Source organism: Cheilinus undulatus, linkage group 10 (genome assembly GCF_018320785.1).
Source record: "Cheilinus undulatus linkage group 10, ASM1832078v1, whole genome shotgun sequence".
Classification (NCBI taxonomy): Eukaryota; Metazoa; Chordata; class Actinopteri; order Labriformes; family Labridae; genus Cheilinus; species Cheilinus undulatus.
In genome coordinates, this window is record NC_054874.1 from 26,458,790 (window position 1) to 26,481,384 (window position 22,595).

Consider the following 22,595-nt stretch of genomic DNA (forward strand, 5'->3'; position numbering starts at 1 on the left):
AGAGCAAATTCAAAACTGGTGTGTGTTTTTATAGGGCAGGACAACTTTAACCAACACATCCAATCTCATCACATTGATTGGACTCCAGGTTGGCTGACTCCTGGCTCCAAATAGCTCTTGGAGAAGTTATTAGCCTAGGGGTTCACATACTTTTTCCACCCTGCACTGTGAATGTTTACATGTTTTGTTCAATAAAAACATAAAAACAAACCTTTTTTTTTTTTTTTTGTGCTGTATTAGTTTAAGCATACTGTGTTTGTCTATTGTTGTGAGTTAGTTACTTTTTCTAGCGACTGTATTTGAGAAGGCTTTTATTTTTAAATCTTACATGGTTTTTTGTTGTTGTCATTATTATTCTAAATCTATGTATTAGGTCTTTTTATACCTTTATCATAGAGTTATTGGAAAGATGGACAAAAGAGTTGGGGATAGACATGTGAGGAAGGAGCAAAAAGCCAGACTCGATCCCGGGCAGCGGGTGCACATGGGGTTTGGCCCAACCACTATCTGCACTCCATCAAGGTGCTTTACGATATTTTTGATCTGGCTTTTGGTAAAAGTATATTTTGCATCATCAATTCAATCTTTATTTATCTCTTTATTTGACTGTACTGGTTATATGTTATTTATAAGTTCATTATTATAGAGCAGTCATTATTAATCAATCATGATTAATTAAGTTCCATAATTACTGCATTGACTTTTTTTTATTGCAATTAATCACATTCTTAATTTTCCCTCTAAGTACACTTTTGTTGAGCAACTGCAGCATTGCCCTGCAAATACAGTGACATGAAATAAGTACACCACTGCACCTTAATACCTCACTATAGAAAAAAGAAAAAAAAAAAAGCTTTGTTGAAGTCAAAAGTCATCTGTACCTTTTGTTGTAAACTGTTTCACCTTTTCTGTTTAACTTTCTGACATAACATTTAATATAGTTCAGGTTCCTTTTATTTTTTCAAAATAAAAGCAGGTCTGTACTCAAAAATGAAGTCACTTGCCCTTAGTTTTAGACAGTATAGAAATCCAAAATAAATAAAAAACAGTTTTCATTACAAAAAAAATAGAATTTCAAAATGCCACAATAAAAGGAGCTTATTTCGATCAATTGCAGAAAACCTGATATCAATCACAATTGAAAATTGTAATGTTTAACTGCAGTAATATTTTATTATTTTCTATTATTTTCTGTTCCTCTGTTGTTTATGAAGGACTTCAAGCTTTATGTTGTTTGTGTGAAATATGCTGTATAAAAACAGCTAAGCTGAGCTGATTTAAGGTGAACTTTAAGCCTTGTGGCAACACATGTCAGTGCACCATGATGTATGCACATTTAGACTATATTTGTAAAAAAAAAAAAAAAAAAAAAAAGTTGCATATAAAATGTGAACAAAATGGATTTCTTATTTAAAAATACATACCAAGTACATTCTGGATGAGAAAATAATGGATATACATTGTATACTTTTTTCTTGGTATCAGGCTGTACATGTTTATTTGTGCTGTAAAAATGTCATTTCAACATGGCTGCTTACTTTTACGACATTTTACACAGAACATAAAAGAGAATATTGGAATGAAACCATCAACTAAATACAACAGCAGCATTCACAAAACAGAGAATTTAGCACCTGACCATTCAGTGAGTCAGTGTCTGAAGCTAAGCCAGACTCACATGAGACAAAAATAATTCTTTTTAATTTGCTGGGTTGTAAGAGTAACTACCTGCTTGTTTTTGAAAAAACAAGTCGCGGTGAAGATCCCCAGATGGGTGTAGACAATTATTTCAGTATGGAGAAGTGCGTCCAAAATGCCAAAGTTTTGTGCTGTTTATAGCTGTGCCAACTGTTCAGAAAGATAAAAAAAAAAAAACAAGCTTAAGCCACCTTAAGTTCCTAAAGTGTTGAAAATAAATAAATAGACAAAAATAAATCAAATTTCTTTTAATTTGGTATCAGTTTGGCTTTTACTTTTTATTACTTGTTCACATACCTCACAAGGTTTATTTTGTCATTTAGAGCCTGACTATTGCTAAATGAGGAAGAAAAGTTGTTAAAGATGCACACTAGCCTCTGTGCCCTGTTTATCTGGCTAAACTTGTAATAGGGAGTCTGTAGGACAAATAAATTTGTGATATTGATCACCTCCATGCTTGACAAATCATTCTTCCCATGGGAAAATTCCTATTTTGGAGAGTGTAGGGATGCCACCGTGAAAATATAGCTCCTAACGTACTACATGTTCTCCATCTCCACTGATTCCTAACTACTGTTTGTCACATCTGGCCCTCACTTCCTTCCTGATAGTTTGTACATGTTTATGCATCCTTTCTGAAAAGTTGGGACGAAACCACTACAAGTCAGGGATGTCCATTAACAGGTGAATCCAGTTCTCAGAGGCAGCAATCACTACTGGTGATGAGGCCAAAAATCATTAGTTTAATAACTGATTGAAATCTTCTCAGCTTTGACGCGTTTTAATTATCCAGCAGAATAACTACCTCCATTTAACATTTTTTTAATCAAAGGTCAACAATGTCCAGGGTGAGTGTTCTCGCACAGTTGACAGGAAAAAAGAAACTGTATGGGCTGAGACTTGTGCCACTAGAAACTGAATTTGAATAATGATATTGAATTTGAATAGCATGATTTGAATTTGAATTTAATGTTTTGAAACTGAATGTATTTGCTTTGAAACTATTTTTTTTTTTTTTTGCTTTGAAATTGTATTTTATTCACTTGCACATTCAACTCTATATACTCCTTAAATTCAAAAATAAAAAAAAAACAATTTCAGTTCATTCAATCCAAATTCAGTTCAGCATGGCACACTGTTTATGTCATCTACTTCTGTGAGGAAGAGTAATCGAGCACAGATTCTCAACTGAGTGGGACTGTCGAAAATACAGTAGGAAGAAGAACTGAGCGGAGCTGGTGTCTTTTCCGCAATGTCTCAAGACCTGGGATGCAATAATCATGTTTGTATTAAACTTAAAATTATTCAGATGTATCATCGTTTACAGGAAGAAAAATGCAATGTAAGTCCTAACATTACTGTAGCCATTGGAGCTAGCTACTAGTATGGTTCAGCATCAGTCAATATGACAGGGATAGCTGGCTTACAGTATTTCCCTCCAGTGCATGTAATGTCCACCTAGATTGAAGTAGAGGCCAGCTACGGGAGGGTAGTGGAAATTGTTCCTCTAAAACAGCCAAGTTACCTTAACGTCATGTAAAATAGTAATTATTTTGCTATTCTGTGCTCTGTGTATGAATGAGGGTTTTAAATAATGACGGAGTGTAACGAGTGAGGAGCGCCCTGCCAGAGGAGACTGTTCGGTAGTTTATTGATCACGTAGAGAAAACTTTTGTGAAATAAAGTAAAGAGTTGATCGGCAAAAATCCCTCTCAGGTATAATCGGTCACTGATGTCAAACCCTGCGCTGTCAGACAGCCATTCCCCCGTTCATGCTTACCTGTTCAGTAACAGGAGCACTGCAGCTGTCAGACAGCCTGTCTGTCCAGTTTCCTTGTGTGCAAAATCACTAAATAGTGATTAATAGTGATCTAAGAATATTTTAGATACACCCTAGTAAGTTTATCTGGCCCAAGGTCCCATTAAGAACTTAATGCAGTTAATTTGTATTTCTGCATCATAGCTCCAATGGCTACAGTAATGTGAGGACTGATTATTGCATCCCTGGTCTTGAGACATCGCAGAAAAGACGCCAACTCCGCCAGTTCTTCTTCTTGTATTTTCGGCAGCCCCGCTCAGTTGAGAATCTGTGCTTGATAACTCTTCCTCACAGAAGAGGATGACATAAACAGTGTGCCATGCTGAACTGAATTTGAATTGTATGAACTGAAATTGAATTTTTTATTTTTGAATTTAAGGAATACATAGAGCTGAATGCTCACATGAATAAAATTCAGTTTCAAAGCAAAAAAAAAAAAAATCAGTTTCAAAACATTAAATTCAAATTCAAATCATGGCATTTAAATTCAATATCATTATTTAAATTCAGTTTCTAGTGGCACAAATCTCAGCCCATAAAACTGCTGTTGGCTTATCTCAACCCTTCAAACAGATCCATTTACAGAGATTCTACTGAAATGTATAAAGTATTCTTAAATTTTGCTATGAAAAGCTGGTGTTACAAGTAAACAGTTTATGTTTAAACACTTATGATGAAGATTCAGATAAGCTAAGAATATATTTCTGCCCTCCCTCCTCACACTTTATCTGCCTCTCACACAAACACACTTACGCCTCAGGTGCAGTCATCCTCAGCCTAGCCTGTGATTGACTTGACAAATGTGCTGTGGAGCAGCGCTCTGACAATATATACCCACCTGGTCTCATGTGGAAACCTGCAGGCTTTCCCAGTCAACACTACTTCCCCCCATCAATCATCTCTAGAATGTGAGGCGGCCATCATTCTCAATAAAAAAAGAAATCAACAAAGGGAAGGCTGAAAGTGACTTTCAGCTTTATGGACATCATTCTTTATCATCATTATTATTACTGACATAATTACTATGATATGATTAAACCTGGGATCCAGTAGAAAGAAGTCCAGTATATTGACATGCATCAATAAATAAATAAGAAACCAGCTAATGTGTTTATATGTGTGTGTTTTTTGACCAACTGTTGAGATGCCACAGCTGCACAGTGGTGCAGATATTAGGCAGTAAATGGTAAAGGTTCCTGGTTCTAAGTTGGACAGGACCTTCATGTTCTGAGTTTGCATGTTGTCCCCCATGCATGTGTGGGTTCTCTCTGCATGGGTACTCAGGCTTTCCCCCACAGTCTAAAGACACGCAGAAAAAAAATCATCCTTCATGAAGGTAATTGAACTCAGTAATGTATAATCTAAGGTGGTTAATGTATGCTAATATAGCCAAGGCTTATGGAGCTACTTAAGCTAACCTAGCTAAAATAGCTGCATTAGCTTTAGGTAAAGCGGCTATTTGTGTAGCAACCTAGAAAATTGCGAGTACCGGATGTTGTTACACTGTTAAGACATTTCAAAGGGTTTTTACAGTATTTTGTTGCCAGTAAGTTACTGAAATTTACATTTGCAGTTCTGTTACTGTGTTTTACTTTAACAGTAACTGAATATTGCTGTAATATGTAACAGTACTATTACTGTAAAAAGACATGATTAACAGTACACTGCTGTAATCAGATTAAAAATATTTTTCAAAATTAAATTACATTAATTAATGTATGTGATATATATATATATATATATATATATATATATATATATATATACACCAGTCACTCAGTCTTCTTATTTTTGATTATTTTGGAAAGTAAAGGAGGAAAATCTCCATTTCCAAAAATACCTGCCTTACTGCTGTCAAGGCCTACAGTATATGTCAGCCTTGTATTTCATTGGTGGTATGTTCAGGGTGTACCCCGCCTTTTCTGGCAGCTGTGATTGGCTCCAGTATCTGCCACCCTTAATGGCCTAAGCGATACACAGTAGATATAGATCAGTGGTTTCCTACCTTTTTTCCCTAGGGCCCCCTACTAGTATCTTAGAAAAACTAAGTCCCCCTAAGACCCACTCTGAAAAATTACAAATCAATTGTAATTGTTTTTCATTGACAAAAACCCAACCTAATAGGCCTACGTACACTTGTTCTTTACAAAAGATCTCTGCATGAACTATCCATCATTATGGCAGTATGGGCCACTCAAGAAAAAAAAAAAAGAAAAACATTATAGAGCAACCATTACTTTTCAAGAAAAAAAAAAACTTAAAGTTTTAAAGTTGTTCCTTTATGAATACAAAAACCCAGAAATGTTTTACCTTTAAAGCCATAAATATATTTGCACCAAAACTTTTCTTTAAAGTAATAAAGTCAAAAATCCAACGTCTGTTTTGAGTTTAGTTTCTTGTAAATTTTGACTTGTATGTTTCTGTTGTTGTAGATTTATAATTCTAAAACCTGAACCAGAATTAAAGACTTTTTAAACTAAGAAATTTAAAGTTTTTTTTTTTTAATTTATAAATTAACAACTTATTAAACTCCAAAATTCTCAGTAAGTTCTCTTGTAAAGTTATTTCTTTGTAATCTCAAATATGTTGGTTTTTTTACCCCAAAAATGTCAACATTTTTGCTAAAAAATGTAACAGATACTCTTTATTTTTTGAAAATATTTTTAGTGGCCATTATATGCCATCATACATAACCTTTTAATCATGATTAAAAAATAATTTATCACTGCGTCAGGCCAAAACCTCGTATCACAATTTTTTTATATATTTTTTTTTTCCCATTAATCAGCATTATTAGTCATCCTTAAAATCTGTCAGTGGGGTTTAACCAATTTTAAAGCAATTAAAAAGTGTCAAGAAGATGCTGACAATGACAGTTCAGTTTTAAATTAAGACCGGGCCCTGCACCCCACTTGAGATCTTCAATGCCTCCTTCTAGGGGGCCCTGAACCCCAGGCTGGGAACCACTGATATAGATAGATGGAGGTAGGGATATGACCGAAGCTGAACTAGCCCTATCAGATCCTGACACCCACCTCGTGTCTCACTCTCTTGCCTGCTGCTGTCACACCTCAGTCAGACTGCAGTACTTCCTCAGCAGCTGCTGTGATCACTACCTCGAGGCCACTGAGTCCACCTTGAGTCCCACATGGCTCCTATCCTATTCACTGACCTCTACTTCCATGGAGTTAAGTTTAAGGTTCTCCCTCACAAATCACCAATCAGACATGCCATGCTTTTGCTTTAGGTTCCTTAAGGGAATTGCTTTGGCCAATATGTACCGCTGCTGAAGCCCATAGTTCATCTCAGGACTGCTGTATATTTTTTACACTTAGTTCAAAAAGAAAGGGAACTTTAAAGGAAGGGGGTGAAAAGAAGCACCAACATAAACTGAACTGTCAGAACAGACAAAATATTATTAGTTTTATCACTCTGAAATACACCAGTGTAAGTCACATGTATGTGCACATTTGTCTTTGTATGAACTCCAACATGTGTCTTTATACATTTAATTAGTGCTCTTTTCTTTTTTCCCATCATCTTCTACTGCCTTTTTCTACACTACAGTACTTACATATGATATACTGCAGGCATTTGTGTGTTATTTCTCAAACCATTTCTCCTGCTTAGTGTGTTGGTGTGACTACATCTCTTATAATAACGGATTGTTTAGATATATGAATGGAAAATTGTGTCGATGTGAGACTGAAAGACTGGAGACAAAACAAAAGCAGGCATGAACGACAGCAACAGAGTGTCTGAAAAGAGACCTTTCCTGCCTCCTAGTGGTGTCATGTGCAAAAAATACAATAAAAGCTCCTCATAAAATCACTACCAGGGAGACAACAACACCATTTACCCTGCACTGCTACATTTCCCTGCTGTGCAGGTATTTAGATTAATCACATCATTATTTGCTGTTGCAGCAGAAGCTTATCCTGAGGCTTTTATGCAAACTGGGTTGCTATTGTGCATCAGTGTTGGTGGTGACACACTTAATGTGTACCAATGCACACTAATCAGTGCAAGTGAAATAGTTAAAGAAGCCATTTATAAACATTTTTGTCAGAAACATCACTAATGTGGCTGCTTTGTGGCCCAATTGGCATACTTTTTTTCATAGGAAAGGTTCCCTCATATAAAAGTTGTGGGTTAAAATTAATAATAAGGGCAGTAAAGTTGATTTAGTCTTGACTTTTTTAATTTTTGAGAGAAGAATTTAGATCACTGATAGGAGGATGCATCATATTCTGGATACACTGGGGTGTAATGTCTGAAATCATAATCATGCACGCTTACATCGCCAACTTTAAAGATAGTGACTGCCTGTGAGTGAGTGAATGTTCATGTTGACTGTGTCGGTGACGTAACGGCCCATGTCCTCTCTCTCTCGCTCTCTCTCTCTCTCTCTCCTTCACACACACACACACACACACACACACGAACGCAGTGAGGCAGCAGCAGCAGACGCTCAGTGCTGCTCTGAGTGTGCGGAGCGGAGGAGGAGGAGGACCGGCGGATACAGACAGGAGTTATGCCTCAGCTCCGGGATTATAAATCTCCCCTGGCTTCACTCTTTTTCACGCGTGCTGCTTTTTCTCCCATTTTTCGATTTCGACTCTACTTTTATCTCCCCTCTTTCTTCTGGAGAAGGAAATAAGGAAAGCCAGCCGTGCGTCATGGCGCGTCTTTGCGCATTTTTTCTGGATCTTTGAAAGGAGAAAAGTGACTTCTCTTGCCTGGACTAAAATGACGCGCTTTCTGTGCGTGGGGGAGAAGAGAGGCAGCGTTTCGCAGCCCGTGTCTCTCTGTGAATATTTGGCTGCAGCTGCTGGTGATCTGCGTGAAGCCACTGAATAAATCGCTCTCTGTAAGGAAAAAAAAGGTTGCAGCGAGCGGCTTTTTCTCCCCCCGAGTCTCCTCTGCCTCTGACTATGTGCCAAGTCAATTCACCACATAGCTGATTTGTCATGGTTTCCTCTTTTTTTATTTTTCATGATTGATTTTTTTCAGGAGGGATTTTGGATTTTTTTGGATTCAAAGCGAAGGTCAATAGAGAGATTTGCGCATCACTCTTGCGTCACGCTCCCATTTTTAAACCAAATAACGGTGTTGCGCCAGTTTTTTGGAAGCCTGTGTGCTTGTGTGTGAGAGAGTGTGTGCTTTTGTGTGAGTGTGAGCGCCTCTGCCTGCTTGCCCCCCCCCCCTCACTCTCCCAACAGCAAGAAGTCATCCCCTGATATTTTTCTTTTCACACAAGGCTCACGCTGCAAAGTTAAATGCTGGATCTATATTTCAGCAACCATTTTTGGCTGTAAAAATGCTGAGCGGCGTCCTCTTTCTGAGCGTCCTCACGGTCACAAGCCTGACACCGTCCGAAACGCAGAGCCGCAAAACTTCAGCCTCAAAAGAAATCTGCAAGAATCGCTGCACCTGCGAGGAGAGGGAGAATATTCTCAACATCAACTGTGAGAATAAAGGATTTACCACAGTCAGTCAGTTCTCAGCGCCCCCTAATAAAATCTCTCAGCTTTTTCTAAATGGAAACTTCCTGTCAAGGCTAGGCGCCAATGAGTTTGTCAATTATGGCAATGTCACTTCGCTGCATCTTGGGAATAATGGCTTGCAGGAGATCAAAACTGGCGCTTTTAACGGGCTGCGCTTTCTGAAGCGGCTCCATTTGAACAATAACAACTTGGAGGTGATAAAAGAGGACACGTTTGCAGGACTGGAGAGTTTGGAGTATTTACAGGCAGACTATAATTATATCAGTGCCATAGAGCCCGGAGCTTTCAGTAAGCTGAATAAACTGAAAGTGTTGATCTTAAATGACAACCTGCTCTTATCTTTGCCTCCCAACATATTTCGCTTTGTGCTGCTCACACACTTGGATTTACGAGGCAACCGGCTCAAGATGCTGCCGTTTGCTGGGGTTTTAGAGCACATAGGTGGGATAATGGAGATCCAGCTGGAGGAGAACCCATGGAACTGCACTTGTGATCTGATTCCCCTCAAATCCTGGCTGGACACCATCTCTGTGTTTGTAGGGGACATTGTGTGCGAGACCCCGTTCAGGCTGCATGGGAAAGACATCACCCAGCTCATAAAGCAGGATCTGTGCCCTCGCAGGAATGCTGGTGAGCGTGCTCATCCCCCCTCTGACTCTCACTTTCAAGGGGCCCTGCCCCCGACCTACCACCCAGGCGGGATCACCCCCACTCGAGCCCCGAAAGCTTCCCGCCCACCTAAGATGCGATACAGGCCCACTCCTCGGATTTCAAAAGACAAACATGTCTTTGGGCCCATCATGGTTTACCAGACACGCTCCCCTGTGCCCATGTTGTGTCCAAGTGTGTGTGTGTGCACATCACAAAACCCGGACAGTGGCCTGAACATTAATTGCCAAGAGCGGAAATTGCATAACATCAGTGAGCTGAACCCTAAGCCCTCCTACCCCAAGAAACTCCACCTGACCGGTAACTACTTACAAGTGATTTACAGGACTGACCTCACTGAGTACAGCTCACTGGAGCTGCTTCATTTAGGAAATAACAGGATAGCAGTGATTCAGGAAGGGGCTTTTGAAAACCTCACAAACCTCAGGCGGCTCTATCTGAATGGGAATTACATTGAATCTCTTTCTCAGTCTCTCTTTGCCGGGCTGCAGTCCCTGCAGTATCTGTATTTGGAATACAATATCATCAAAGATATTTTACCACAAACTTTTAACTCTTTACACAACCTGCAGCTGCTTTTTCTGAACAACAACCTGTTAAGATCGCTCCCTGACAATGTGTTTGGTGGCACAATGCTAACAAGACTCAACCTGCGGAATAATCATTTCTCCTACCTGCCGGTTCGAGGGGTCTTGGATCAGCTTTCAGCGTTCATCCAGATTGACCTCCAGGAGAACCCCTGGGACTGCACATGTGACATTGTGGCACTCAAAAACTGGATGGAGCTGTCTAGTACCAGCGTGGTGGTTAATGAAATTACTTGTGACTCTCCTTCTAAACATGCAGGTCGCCTTCTTCGCTCACTTCGCAATGAGGCCATCTGCCCTGAGCCCAGTGAGGTGCCACCACCTCAACATGCCCCCCCTACAAAATCCCCAACATTAATAAGCCCTGGCACAGTGGCTTCAACACCCACCCCTTCCTCTTCTATTTCTTCTTCTCCTTCTTCTTCTTCTCCTTCTTCTTCATTTAGCTCTGTCAGCCCCACCGAATCCCGAATCCACACTCCTGAGCTGCACCCTGAGGTTCCTCTTTCGGTCCTGATTCTTGGGCTCCTGGTTGTTTTCATCCTTTCAGTCTGCTTTGGTGCAGGCCTCTTTGTTTTTGTTCTGAAGCGACGCAAAGGAGTTGAACACGTCCCCACAGGCGCCAATAACTTAGATCTAAACTCATTCCAAGTGCAATATGGCTCCTACACTCCTGAACCCACCCAAGACAAATCCTCTGAAAGCCACGTTTATAACTACATCCCTCCACCTGTGGGCTCCATGTGCCAAAACCCAATCTACATGCAGAAAGATGGAGAACAGGTGGCATATTACCGCAACCTGAAGGAACTCAGCTTTGGGCCCCTGGATGCGAAAAAGGGTGACGCTCAGAGCCGCAGCCCGGGGGCCTACACCATCAGCACAATGGATTTTATGGATAAATCTCCCACATCATGTGGTTTGACCACACCGGACCCTCCTGAGATGCTGTATCAGAATTTAGGGGAGAGGCCCAATAAGGAGCTCCCCACAGCTGCAGGCGCCCCCCCTTTTCACTACAACTTTTGCACTTTACCCAAGAGACCTTGTATCGTGCCCCCCTATGAGGTCGCTACAGCTCGACGGCATATCACCAATCAGGACAGGTTGAACAAAACCGTGCTGTACGGGACCCCCAGGAAATACTTTGGGGCAGAAAACCCCTCCAAAAACAATGAGCACCCGCTGCTGCTCCCTGGGAAGCTAAAAACAGAACCAGACTACCTGGAGGTTCTGGAGAAACAGACTGCGATGAGCCAACTGTAAGATAGCGACAATTCCCCCCTTTTCCCCCTCCCCTCTTCCCAGGTTCTGTGCAGCATTCATAATAATCACGCAGTTACTGTAATAATAGCCCTCTCTATATATCTATCTTATCTATCTGTGTTCAATCTTACATGATTGATGGAAGCGAACCGAAGTCTTTGATGATTTTTCTTCATTTTCTTCTCTTTTTTTTTCCTTTTAAAGCTGTATAAAAGGAGTATAAGAAATATATTATTATGCAGTTCTATTTTTTTCCCCCTGGAAGGTATAAATTATTTCTTCTTTTTTTTGGAAAAATGAACCTCTAAAGACTTTGATGACAGCAGGTATACCATGGGCGGGACTGTGTACAAATACGGCTTTGTGCTTTTCATAAAACTGTATTTTAAATCCCTGTGAAAATATGGATAAAGTCTGAAATGATTATTCTTTGTAGAAGAGGAAATGCTCCGGATCGACATTCCTGTACATATTAAGCATACAAAGATAAATGGTGAGTGTTAAACCATGAAAGGGAAACCTTTTCACAATCCAACAAGCGGCAAAATCTTACGATACTCCAGAAAGTGCCTTTGCACTCAACTATTTTATCAACAATGCTCTCTGCAAAATGGAAATGTTCCTTTTTTTGAAAGTGCTGTATTTTAAAGAATCAAATCTTTATGTATAATAGAAGACTTATTTGTCTGTTTAAAAAGATGAAAAATGAACAAAAAAAAAGAGACTGTGAAATGATAATGGAGTTCTTGACAGGGAGAATCATGTCATTTTGCTTTCCATATGAAGTGTCTTTGGAGATGTAAAACTTATAGAGAATATTGTATGCTATAGGGGAGCAATACAATGAGGCGAAGTTGCGCCATTAAACTTTCACTGAAGCACTTTGTCAAGATCCTGAGCTTGAGGTACATTTTTGCTTCAAATGTGCATAATTATTTGTGGCTGCTGGTGCTGCTGTGTGCTGTGGGCTGTTTGTGTGTGGTGGGAGCTAGAGAAAATGCCTGCAGCTCCTCCTTCTCTCTCTCTCTCTCTCTCTCTCTCTCTCTCTCTGTCCGCTGAGATGTGATGGCTCCTCCGGTGATTGACGAGGTGCATTTTTTGGCTGCTGCCTATCTTGACTGATAGCCACAGCTTCCTTTTTTCTCTGACCTGACACTGCATTTTCAAGGTTTTCTCCCACTTCTGCCAACCCCCCTTCCCTCTGTGAAAGTGCCTCTTCATCCATCTAATGCTGCACAGACAATATGTTTGATGTAAGGGTTCAATAATTTTTGTTCATCAGGGTCAAGAATGCTTCAGTTTTAGTGAGTGCTGGAAAGCGTGGAGGGTACAAGTTAATCCTAGCCTGAAGAGAGATATGTAGACAGAAAAATGTGCTTTTTTTTTACAACTGCTGCTCCACAGGATTGTAATCTTACAGCAGAGAAGAAGTGTCAGTAGTGGAGTAATTAACAGTGGGGAATTGCCTATTGTCAAAGAAAAATGTGCCGATGCTGAAAATGGAGGTCTGATTTAACGACTCTGCTTGAAGCTGTTTCTCACTGAATGTAGCATTCCTCTGCATCCTGATACTCATCCATGCAGGCTGATAGAAATGAAGCATTTTAACAGGTGCTGCTTCTCTTGCAGTAGGAAGACTTTTTCATAACATATTATTGTCATAAATGCTGCAAGGAGTCTGTGAGAAACCACCTCTTTTGAGCCCACCATGACAAAATGTTGTATTTTATCTACCCGCCGTGTGTTTAAAAGCCTGTCTTCGTCTCTCTTGACATGGATGAACTGTGCTCCCCGCTCTAATGCTAATTCTGTTTTGTGTCCTTCAACTCGAGTTGACATTGGCTCTTTGTATCCTCCGTGAATGGCCTCCCAGCGGCCAAATCCACCCCCCACCCCCCTTCCCTCCTTCTTTCTTTTTGTATGTCCCCTGCCCGCCACCCTCCTCCACCTCCTCCTCTGTCTTTTGTCCTCATGTTTTTGCCCCTCTGGATCTCTGCTGGCTATTGTGTAGCTGTCCAAGGTGCTGAAATGTTGCCGGCAACAGGGCCATGTTCCAATCTGACGGCCCGGAGCGAAGGGCTCTCAAAAGGAGTCGAGCAATTTTCCTTCTCTTTTTGAGTTAAGCAGCAAAGTTGTGTTTTGTACTGAAAGGTAGCTTTAGTAAAAGGCTGGATTTTTTTCTGTTACTGGAAATCTTACCCAAAAAAATAGGTCTGTCTGAGCTTCAGGGCATTGAGGAAGTCCCCGCATACCGCATGTGAGCTGGCTGCATTTGCTGCTGTTAGCATGAGTGTTGGCTACATAAAGTGAGGTTGCACCAAAGGAATCTAGCACATTAGAAATAGTCAACTTAAGTTAAGATCCGATGATTGATTTTCTGGAGCTCACCATCTTCTGAAGACCTTTTGAAAAGTGGTCATTGTGAGACCGTGAAATGCAGTTTAAAGCTGTGGAAAGAACCAGAAAGGTACCCTTGAGTAAAGATTGGTATTGTGTCTGCAGTGATTCAAACTGAGCTCTGTTTTTGTTGTTGGAGTTTGTCCAAAAACTGTCTCTAGTAAGCAAAATCTTGCTATTTTAAGGGTGCAGATAAGGTTTAATGTCAAAGCTTAATTCTAGTATTTAACTTTTGAAGCTAGTCTCTTAACATTAGAAGGGCCGTAGATGTAAACCTATGAGAAAGACCATGGGAAGTCATTTTGATGGTTAGTCTATCCATTCTGTTATCTCCATAGATAGATCTGTACAAACAGTACAACATTGATTTTGTTGGGATATTTTTTTTTTAAAATAAATAACATGTACATATTAAGAAGTTTATTTGATTTTTTTTTAATATATTATTTATCCTATACAGAAAGTTGCAGTTATTTGATGTATAAAACATGTGATTTTTAATAGACAATTGAACAAAGATAACTTAGTAAGTAAAGAACAGCTGGTTTTGGCTGATTAGATTATAAAATATATATTTAAAAGTCACATGACTTGACTGTATTTTAGATCATTTATTTTTTGGTCATGCAGAAGTAGAATTGTCCTGATTCTCTTGGGCCTTCATTTTGTACACCTGGGATAATTGTTACAAGCTCATCTACAGCATATTATTATTATTATTATTATTATTATTATTATTATTATTATTATCAAACCAGTATGTTATCTTTTGTCAGTGCATAGCTCATTATTTTATTATGAGACACTTTAGCACCATGAGTGAAGTTACCCTCTAACTTAGGGAAGTCCCACCTCTGGAGATGATGTACTAAACTCTGTAGAAGAGTATTTTCTGGCTCAAACTTTCAGTCTTTGTTACTTATAGTCAATCAAATAAACTTACTTTGCGTGGCATGGCTGTTTAGAATTAAAATAAGTGAAACATACGGGAAAGTTACAGTGGATGAGATACATAAGTTATACGTTTTAACTTGAGTCAGACTTAAAAAAATTCATTACCACTTCTAAAGAAACTTAAATGTAATTAATTATGCCAGATATTTAGAGTATTTTTACTTGTTCAGTTTAAAGCCAGGCTCAGACCAAAGATTTGCAACGTGACAAGATGGTTTTAGAACGTCACTGGTGACAGGTGCAGCAGTCTGAACTGAGCTCAAATGAAGCCATCTATGCAGGCACCTGTAATTCAGCTTGTCAAGTCATAGACAGCTGGTTACAGAATGTTACAAGCAGATTAATATGAAAAAAGGAAATTAAAAATATAGGTTTGAAAGGTTAAAAAAGCCAATTTTATCAAGTCATGCCTTAATTTTGAAAATGATAAGGATACTTCTGTTTTTTTATCAATAATTATGATAATGACTTTTCATTACCATCATAGCATGGCGGCAAAGTACCACAGCACATATAAACACCAACATGCTTTGCTAGCTTGATCTTGTTACAGCAAAGATATAAACTGAGAAAAAATAATTTTCTACCAACAAGTTTAGCTCCTACGGCCTTTGATTTCTAGTGTATTATAAGAGATGTAATTAATTTCAAGATTAATAGCATGACTTTATCTAACAGAATTTGTGTTAATAGCCCTTCACACAATATTTATTTATATTTCTCCTTTTCACAAGTATCTGCTTTTAAAATTCTATAATTAGCTGACTGTGACTTGACAAGCTGAATCACTGGCGATTACATCAGTTGGCTTGATTGGAGCTGCAACGCCTCAGTTCAGACCGCTGAAACTCTCGTCAGTGATGTTCTAAAACCGTCTTGACTTGAATCTTTGGTCTGTGCGGTGCTTTACAGTGTATGAGGTAAATTTATTGTACCATACCACACTGAAATGAGTTGATGACAGCCAAAGCAGTGTTTTCTGATGCAATAGCTGGATAGAGGTGATGTCTAGGTACTGTCAGCCTCAAAATAGTCATTCAAAAAAGCCTTTGAACATTAATCCTAGCTAATAAAATCCTTAAACCCCTGCATCCAGTTTTAATTGAACTACCAAACACCTGAAATTGCTGCAATAGGGAGCTAACACTGTGGGAGACTATGAATGTTGCCAAGCAACCGAGATGCAGCCGAGACTGCAGGAGAATGTATGAATTTAAGAGTGGCAAAAATCTGTGCCTTCAAATGATGACTTGTGTAATCACATTGTCTTTCTTTTATGTAATTTGTAAAAGTATTGATTGAAATTAAAAGACAGAGACTTTGTAGCTGACGTACTTATTTTAAATTCAGTAAAGTTATGTGTAAATTATAAATGAGAAAGCCTTCAAAATGACTGCCATGGTCTTTAGTGTTCAAGAAAATTAACCATCTTTAAAATTTACTGAATGATGAAATATGAGGATAAGATAATTCTGCTACAAAGAATTTTGATGGTGTAATAAATATGATCAGCGAGGTAACATCAATGGTTAAAGACACTATAATCATTGTGTTACTGCTCTTTTACATTGTAAGACCAAACAGTTAAAGTTTGTTAAAAAAAATTGAGTTGTGTGAACATAAAAATCCAAAATAACAATTTCAGCTCTATTTTTTTTAGTTAATATAACATATATTTAGTTTAAGCTAAACAATACACAATCATTATAAGTATATCTTTTGTGATTACTCAAATTATATGATAATCTACAAAGTTTTCCAAGAATGCCTTTTGGGCATTAGACCAGTGGTTGACAAATGGTGAGGAAAGGCACACTAGTGTGCCTTGAGGCAAGTCTTGTTGTGTGTGGCAACTTGTTCAGCCATATAATATTACTACAACTATATAATAACTGAAGTAACAGTTATGTTTTAAAGAGGCTATTTTGTATGGATATGGATGTGTGCCTTGAGGTTTTGGCTTGATTTTAGGTGTGGCTTGGGCAAGAAAAGGTTGAGAACCACTGCATTAGACTGTATGCACCATAAATGAAGTTACTGACTCAGTTAGAGAAGTCCTGACTGTGGGGACCATCCTTAACATGACAAGGATGAATAACTGAACTCTTTGGAAGAGCAATTCTGGGCAAAGTGGACCTTTCAATATTTCACTGTAAGACTAAAGAGTTCTTATAAATGACTTGTGGTAACATTAAAATCCAAACAGCTTCTGAATTGACAGAACACGTTTTATAGTTTAGTACATAGTACTTAATCACTTTTTTGATAATCATTCCATAATCTGCAGTTTTCTCAGGATGCCTCGGGGCATTAGACACTTTTGCACTATGAATGAAGTTACTGACTTTGTTAGACTAGTCCCACCTGTGGGGAACAGTCACTTTACACAATGGAGTATATATTGAACATGATGGAAGAGAACTTCCTGGTTCAGTGTGTATCTTTCAGTTATTGTCCCTTTTAATTTATTAAGTTGGCTGACCTTCACTCTAAAACCACACAAGTTAAATTTGCTAAAAAAATTTGCTGACACTGATTATGTCAGAGTTTTTAAGTAGTGGAAATATAATTTTTTAGTAATAATTACTCCTGACTTTTACAAGATAAACTGCACCGTGGAAAATTTCCTACACTTAAACATCCTGTTTAAATCCAACTCAAAACAACATGTTTAGGTACTCTTTGTAAAGCTATGTGTTGTTCATCTGCAGTTTTATCCTTAATTCCCATGGAATAAGGGAAAATTGAAGTGCATGAATTAAATTTAAACAGAATTTCTACGTGTAGAAAAGTTCCACAGTGTAGTTTAACTGAACAAAGGCAGACAGACCCACAAGATAAATGTACGAGTAAAAGTCAGTTGATATAACTTGAAATGGTTAGTACCTACTATAAAACTAATACTATTTTTCAGTCATTTTAACTTGAGTCTACTCAAAAACTTATTTTCACTATTTTAAAACTATAAAATTTCATTTAACATTTTGAGTAGATTTAACTTGTTTGGTTTCACAGTGTACAAATGTCTTTATGCCCCAATTTTCATAGCTGAAAAATGTCCTGTAAAATTTCCTATTTTTTTTAGAAGAGAGTTAGACATAAACATGCTTGCTATTTTGTATATGAAAGACACTTATTCATTGTGTGCTTAAACATGTCAAATAGTACACTGAGTTTTATCAGGAAAGCCATGCCAATCCATTATTTAGAAAAGTCATTTCAGAGAAGAATTTACATGCAAAAAAAAACAGATTTACAATTGAAGTAAAGTTTGAATATTTTTATTTCGGTATTCTTTTGTTGCTCACACTTAAAGCTGCTGAGAATTAGAACATCCTATGGAGTTGGAAGACTGTTTGTTTGCATGTAACTACAAATATTCAGGACAAAGATGAACTAGGAAGACAGAGTTTTAAGAAGCTTGATTAAAATCTTTTCTCTCAGCTTTTCCTTCAAAACAGACCACATCCAGTTAACTAATCTACCTCTGCAACCACGTTGTCAGATCTCAGCAAAGTTTTTGTCAAACTGACTGATTTGTTTGCAAAGTTTTGAAAAACAGGGAATTGTGATTCATCTGCTGTCTCACTCCACAGAGGTGCATTCATATCCATCCATCAAGTAAGAATTGGGCCACTGACGTCTCTAAATCCCCACCAGTTTACAATCCTGAGATGATAGATTGTTCCAATAAACTAGTATCACCAGGCAGGAGCTTCAGTTTGACTCAGTAAGCAGACTTTTGGATAATATCGTTTTCTGGCAAAATTGTGTTCCCGAGTGAACAAGCTGTACCTGAAAAAACCTCCTTCTTTAATGTTGTTCTGCTGTTACTGCTGCATGAAACGCCTCATTTACTCCATATCCTGATACTTTCTCTTTACTGTTTTTTTCCCCTTTCACCTTCACACATTTGCTCGTGGCCCCTTATTGCCGTAACTTTTTTTAGACGCCGTATCGAGTTGCTTTCATCCGAGGTTTGTGGTGCAAAGGCGCACGGCGAGCAGGGGGAGATGCTGCGGTAAGCAAAGCTGTGAATGCTGTCATGTGGGCTTCCTTTTTAACAAGCTTCGCCATTTCAGCTGCTGTGTGAATGGGAGGGGAGAAGAAAGAGAGGGGGAGAGAGAGAGGGAGAGAGACGGAGAGATGAACGGAAGGAGAGAGGGCTGTTCATTCCTCTCCTTTTTCTGAAAATGGACTGATTTTCCTTCCTTGGGCACAATAGGTCCTCTGTGTCTTTTTAGTGGCAGTGAAGGAAAGAGAGGGAGCGCTCACATGCGCTCACACACACACAGGGGATATAAGGGAGGGTTGAACATGTGCAGCCTTGCACACCAATGAGGAAGCTTTCTCCCCAGAACACTCTCCTCTCTTATCTTGCAGCCCTGGGACTCATGTGTGAGTGTCTGACTGAATGAGTGAGTGACTGAAAGCATTCATATATATCTATATACTGTATTTATGGATTTCAATTTTTCAGCACAAATATTTCTTCGTCTAGTTCTTTTATTTTGTGACTCATCATGATCTCATCGTATAGAGCACAAACAGATCATGCAATAACAGCAAAGATATGGTACATGGTACGGCTTTATTACTGAAATGATTCTTCATAAAAAGAGGATGGTGTAGATAATACTTTAGGATATACCTTATTCTACAGTTCAGTACACCCAAACAAAAGATGGATAATCTTCATTACTGAGTGTCCAAATCCTTTGGTTTCTGTCCAGGTTTTTTTTTTTTTTTTTTTTTTTTTTTTTTATAACCAGTAACCTTAGGAATCCTGGTGTTGTTTGGTCTTTAGTTAAAGATAGCTTGTCTATTCTTTTGGTGTCAAAATAAGAAATACTTCTCCAGTTGATCTCTTGTCTAAATTCTACATATAGATCACATGACACCATATTATTCGCTCACTTTGCCACAGTGTTTATCCCGCGACTAAGTCTAGAATGTACTTAAATTTACAGACATTTCTGAAGGAAAACATAAGGGTGCTGCATGGCCACAGCAATGAAAATGCACAATTAATTTTTATTCCACTGCAATGATGCGCGTATCACTTTCACTTTCTGCAGGTAATGTTTTCTTCATGTGTACTATCATAATGCATCCACAACAACCCTCCTCGTGGTGATCAGCTGCTGCAGTCTAACCACTGAATGATGAGCTACACATTTCAAATCATATATATATATATATATATATATATATATATATATATATATATATATATATATATATTTTTTTTTTTTTTTTTTTAATTTATCTACTTTTTAAATTTAAGTAATGTACAGCTAAATAATAATGATCTAAGATCAGGCACTTGTAAGAGGAAGAGCAGAAGAGCTGTGCATATGAAGAGAGCAGCAGTGTGTGCACACACACATTTGGACACCTGAGTTTAATTGAATAAGTAAAATGAAGCCATTTTTACCCATATGCTGAAAATAACTGACTAGCACTACTTATAATGTATATGTGTCAAAACATTGCTAACAATGTCCCGTGAAGCCTCTATTATTTTTTCAATATGAACAAACATAATGACCACTCTGAATTACATGGATGCATATTTGTAAAGGATTAGAATTACCCGTGGACCTCTGTGTGAAAGATGGTAGGTAATTTACCCTGGGAATTTTACCGCCGAATTACATACATGGTCAAATCACATAGGATTAAAAACACAAGATCATTACAGATATCAAAGAGCACCTGGTAATACTAGTGCTGTACGAATAGGGGATTAGACAGGCTAAAAATAGATCTTTGATCACAATAACTGATTTAAAGGTACATTTTGTTTTCATCAAGGAAATAAAGAAAGACTAAAATGTAATTCAGTTTTTAGTGGGACAGTCAAAATTAACCCCTTAAAGCCTGTTGTCGCATGTTTGATTCATACTTTTATGATACCTTTATCTAATCAATGTGATCATAAATTACTAAAATAAACTTCTGAATACAATCTGAAAAAAGATAAAAATGCCCTCAAGTGGATTATCAGTTACCAAAAACACCTTAAGTATCAAATGATATGGATTTTGATTTTTGGGGATTTTAGTAGAAAGTGAAATAAACATTTCATTTCCAAAAAATTAGAATTTTCTGGCTATAATTTGTGTTTTCAGGTTTTAAGGGGTTAATATTTCTACACTGAATGTAATTCTGTCAAAACACACATCTATCATATTTCTGCCTCGAAGCTAGAACAAGTAACACAAATCCTGTGTGAATCGGTATCTCTATAATTTAGGGTGGTATTCATATATATTTTTATGATAAAAAAATACATGAAATGAAATAAAATAATAGAGGTGGTGCATCACATTGTTAAAGTTTTGACACATTTGGGTTGTTAAAAGTGCTTTTTTCAGGTAATTCCAGTGTACATTAAAAATGACTATTTTACCTACTTTGTTCACTGTACGTCCATGCACCTTCAGCTCTTCCTCCAACAGCTTCTCTCTACAAGTGCCTGGTCTCATGCTAGTATCATTTAGCTGTACATTTCATGCGTAACACAATCCGTTTTTCTAAACGTGTCATTCAACATTCAGTGCCAAGTCCTTAACAGCAGGTCTGCACAAGGGTTGTTGTTGGTGCATAATGATCCAAAACGAATGGAGTGCCGATTAATATCCACAACATTAACTGCATAAAATCTGTTTAAAATGACAGGAGAGGTTCATATTTAACACAAGACATTTCGCTCTCTCATACATTAACAGGAGGGACGCTTGACGCTCTTCCTCTTCTTGTCTGATGATTGCATCCCTTCTTTACATTTTTCACACGTAAACCTCAGTCCGTCTCCTCCATCAGCTGTGCCTTTAAGCATGATGTGCAGCTGATGGAGGAGACAGGAGTCTGACAGTCTGAAGTCTCAGTGTTTAAACTTTTAAAGATAGATGTAAGCCTAATCATTTCCAAGAAGCAGATACATTTGAAAAACGGAAATAGAAACATCATTTTGAAAAGCCTCTCCTTTTTACAGCTGCACTTTTAAGCAGGATGTGTGGCGCTGTGAGATAATACCTGAGAAATTCAAGGCTTTAGGAGCTAGATTTGTCCACGGAAAATCAATTGTTCTCAGCAGATATCTTTGTTGACTGATCCAGCAAAGCATTTTTGTGTTTATATGTGCCATGAAATTTCCCCTGCCATGCAACAATGGTGATGACAATTAGTTATCGTGATGATCAATAAAAAAGACAGATGTAATCATGTCCAAAATTCATAGCATGAGTTTATGTAATGAAATTGGTGTTTATGACCCTTCAAAACAATATTTCCCCTTTTCACATTTATATGCTTGCAACGTCCTGCAACCAGCTGTCTGTGACTTGACAAGGTGAAATGCAGGTGACTACATCAAAAAAGCTTGATTCGAGCTGCAATGGCTCAGTTCAGACTGCTGCAATTGTTGCCAGCAACGTTCTAAAGCCATTGTGCTGTGTCACGTCGCACATCTTTGGTCTGAGCTGGGCTTTACACAGCTGTTCAAATGGCAGCGTTGGGGGTAACGCATTACAAAGTAATCTGTAGAGTACTCAGATTACTATTTTGTTGTAACAAGTAACATAACGCGTTAGTTTAACAGTTCAAGTAATCCTTTTATTAGTTAAAATTCATAAAAGTTATCTGTTACTGGAAGAAAAATTCCAAATTTCCCCTCTCTTCTGTGGCTTCAAA

The 22,595-nt window shown here is 38.2% G+C and overlaps 1 protein-coding gene across 1 annotated transcript; it reads left to right on the forward strand.

The window, feature by feature from the left end:
* The first annotated feature begins 8,004 nt into the window (after window positions 1-8,004).
* On the forward strand, window positions 8,005-13,389 carry slitrk2 (SLIT and NTRK-like family, member 2). The gene has a single exon (XM_041796827.1). It carries the CDS (start codon window positions 8,838-8,840, stop codon window positions 11,544-11,546), a length of 2,709 nt encoding a protein of 902 aa, XP_041652761.1. The 5' UTR covers window positions 8,005-8,837; the 3' UTR covers window positions 11,547-13,389.
* The last annotated feature ends 9,206 nt before the right edge of the window (window positions 13,390-22,595 follow it).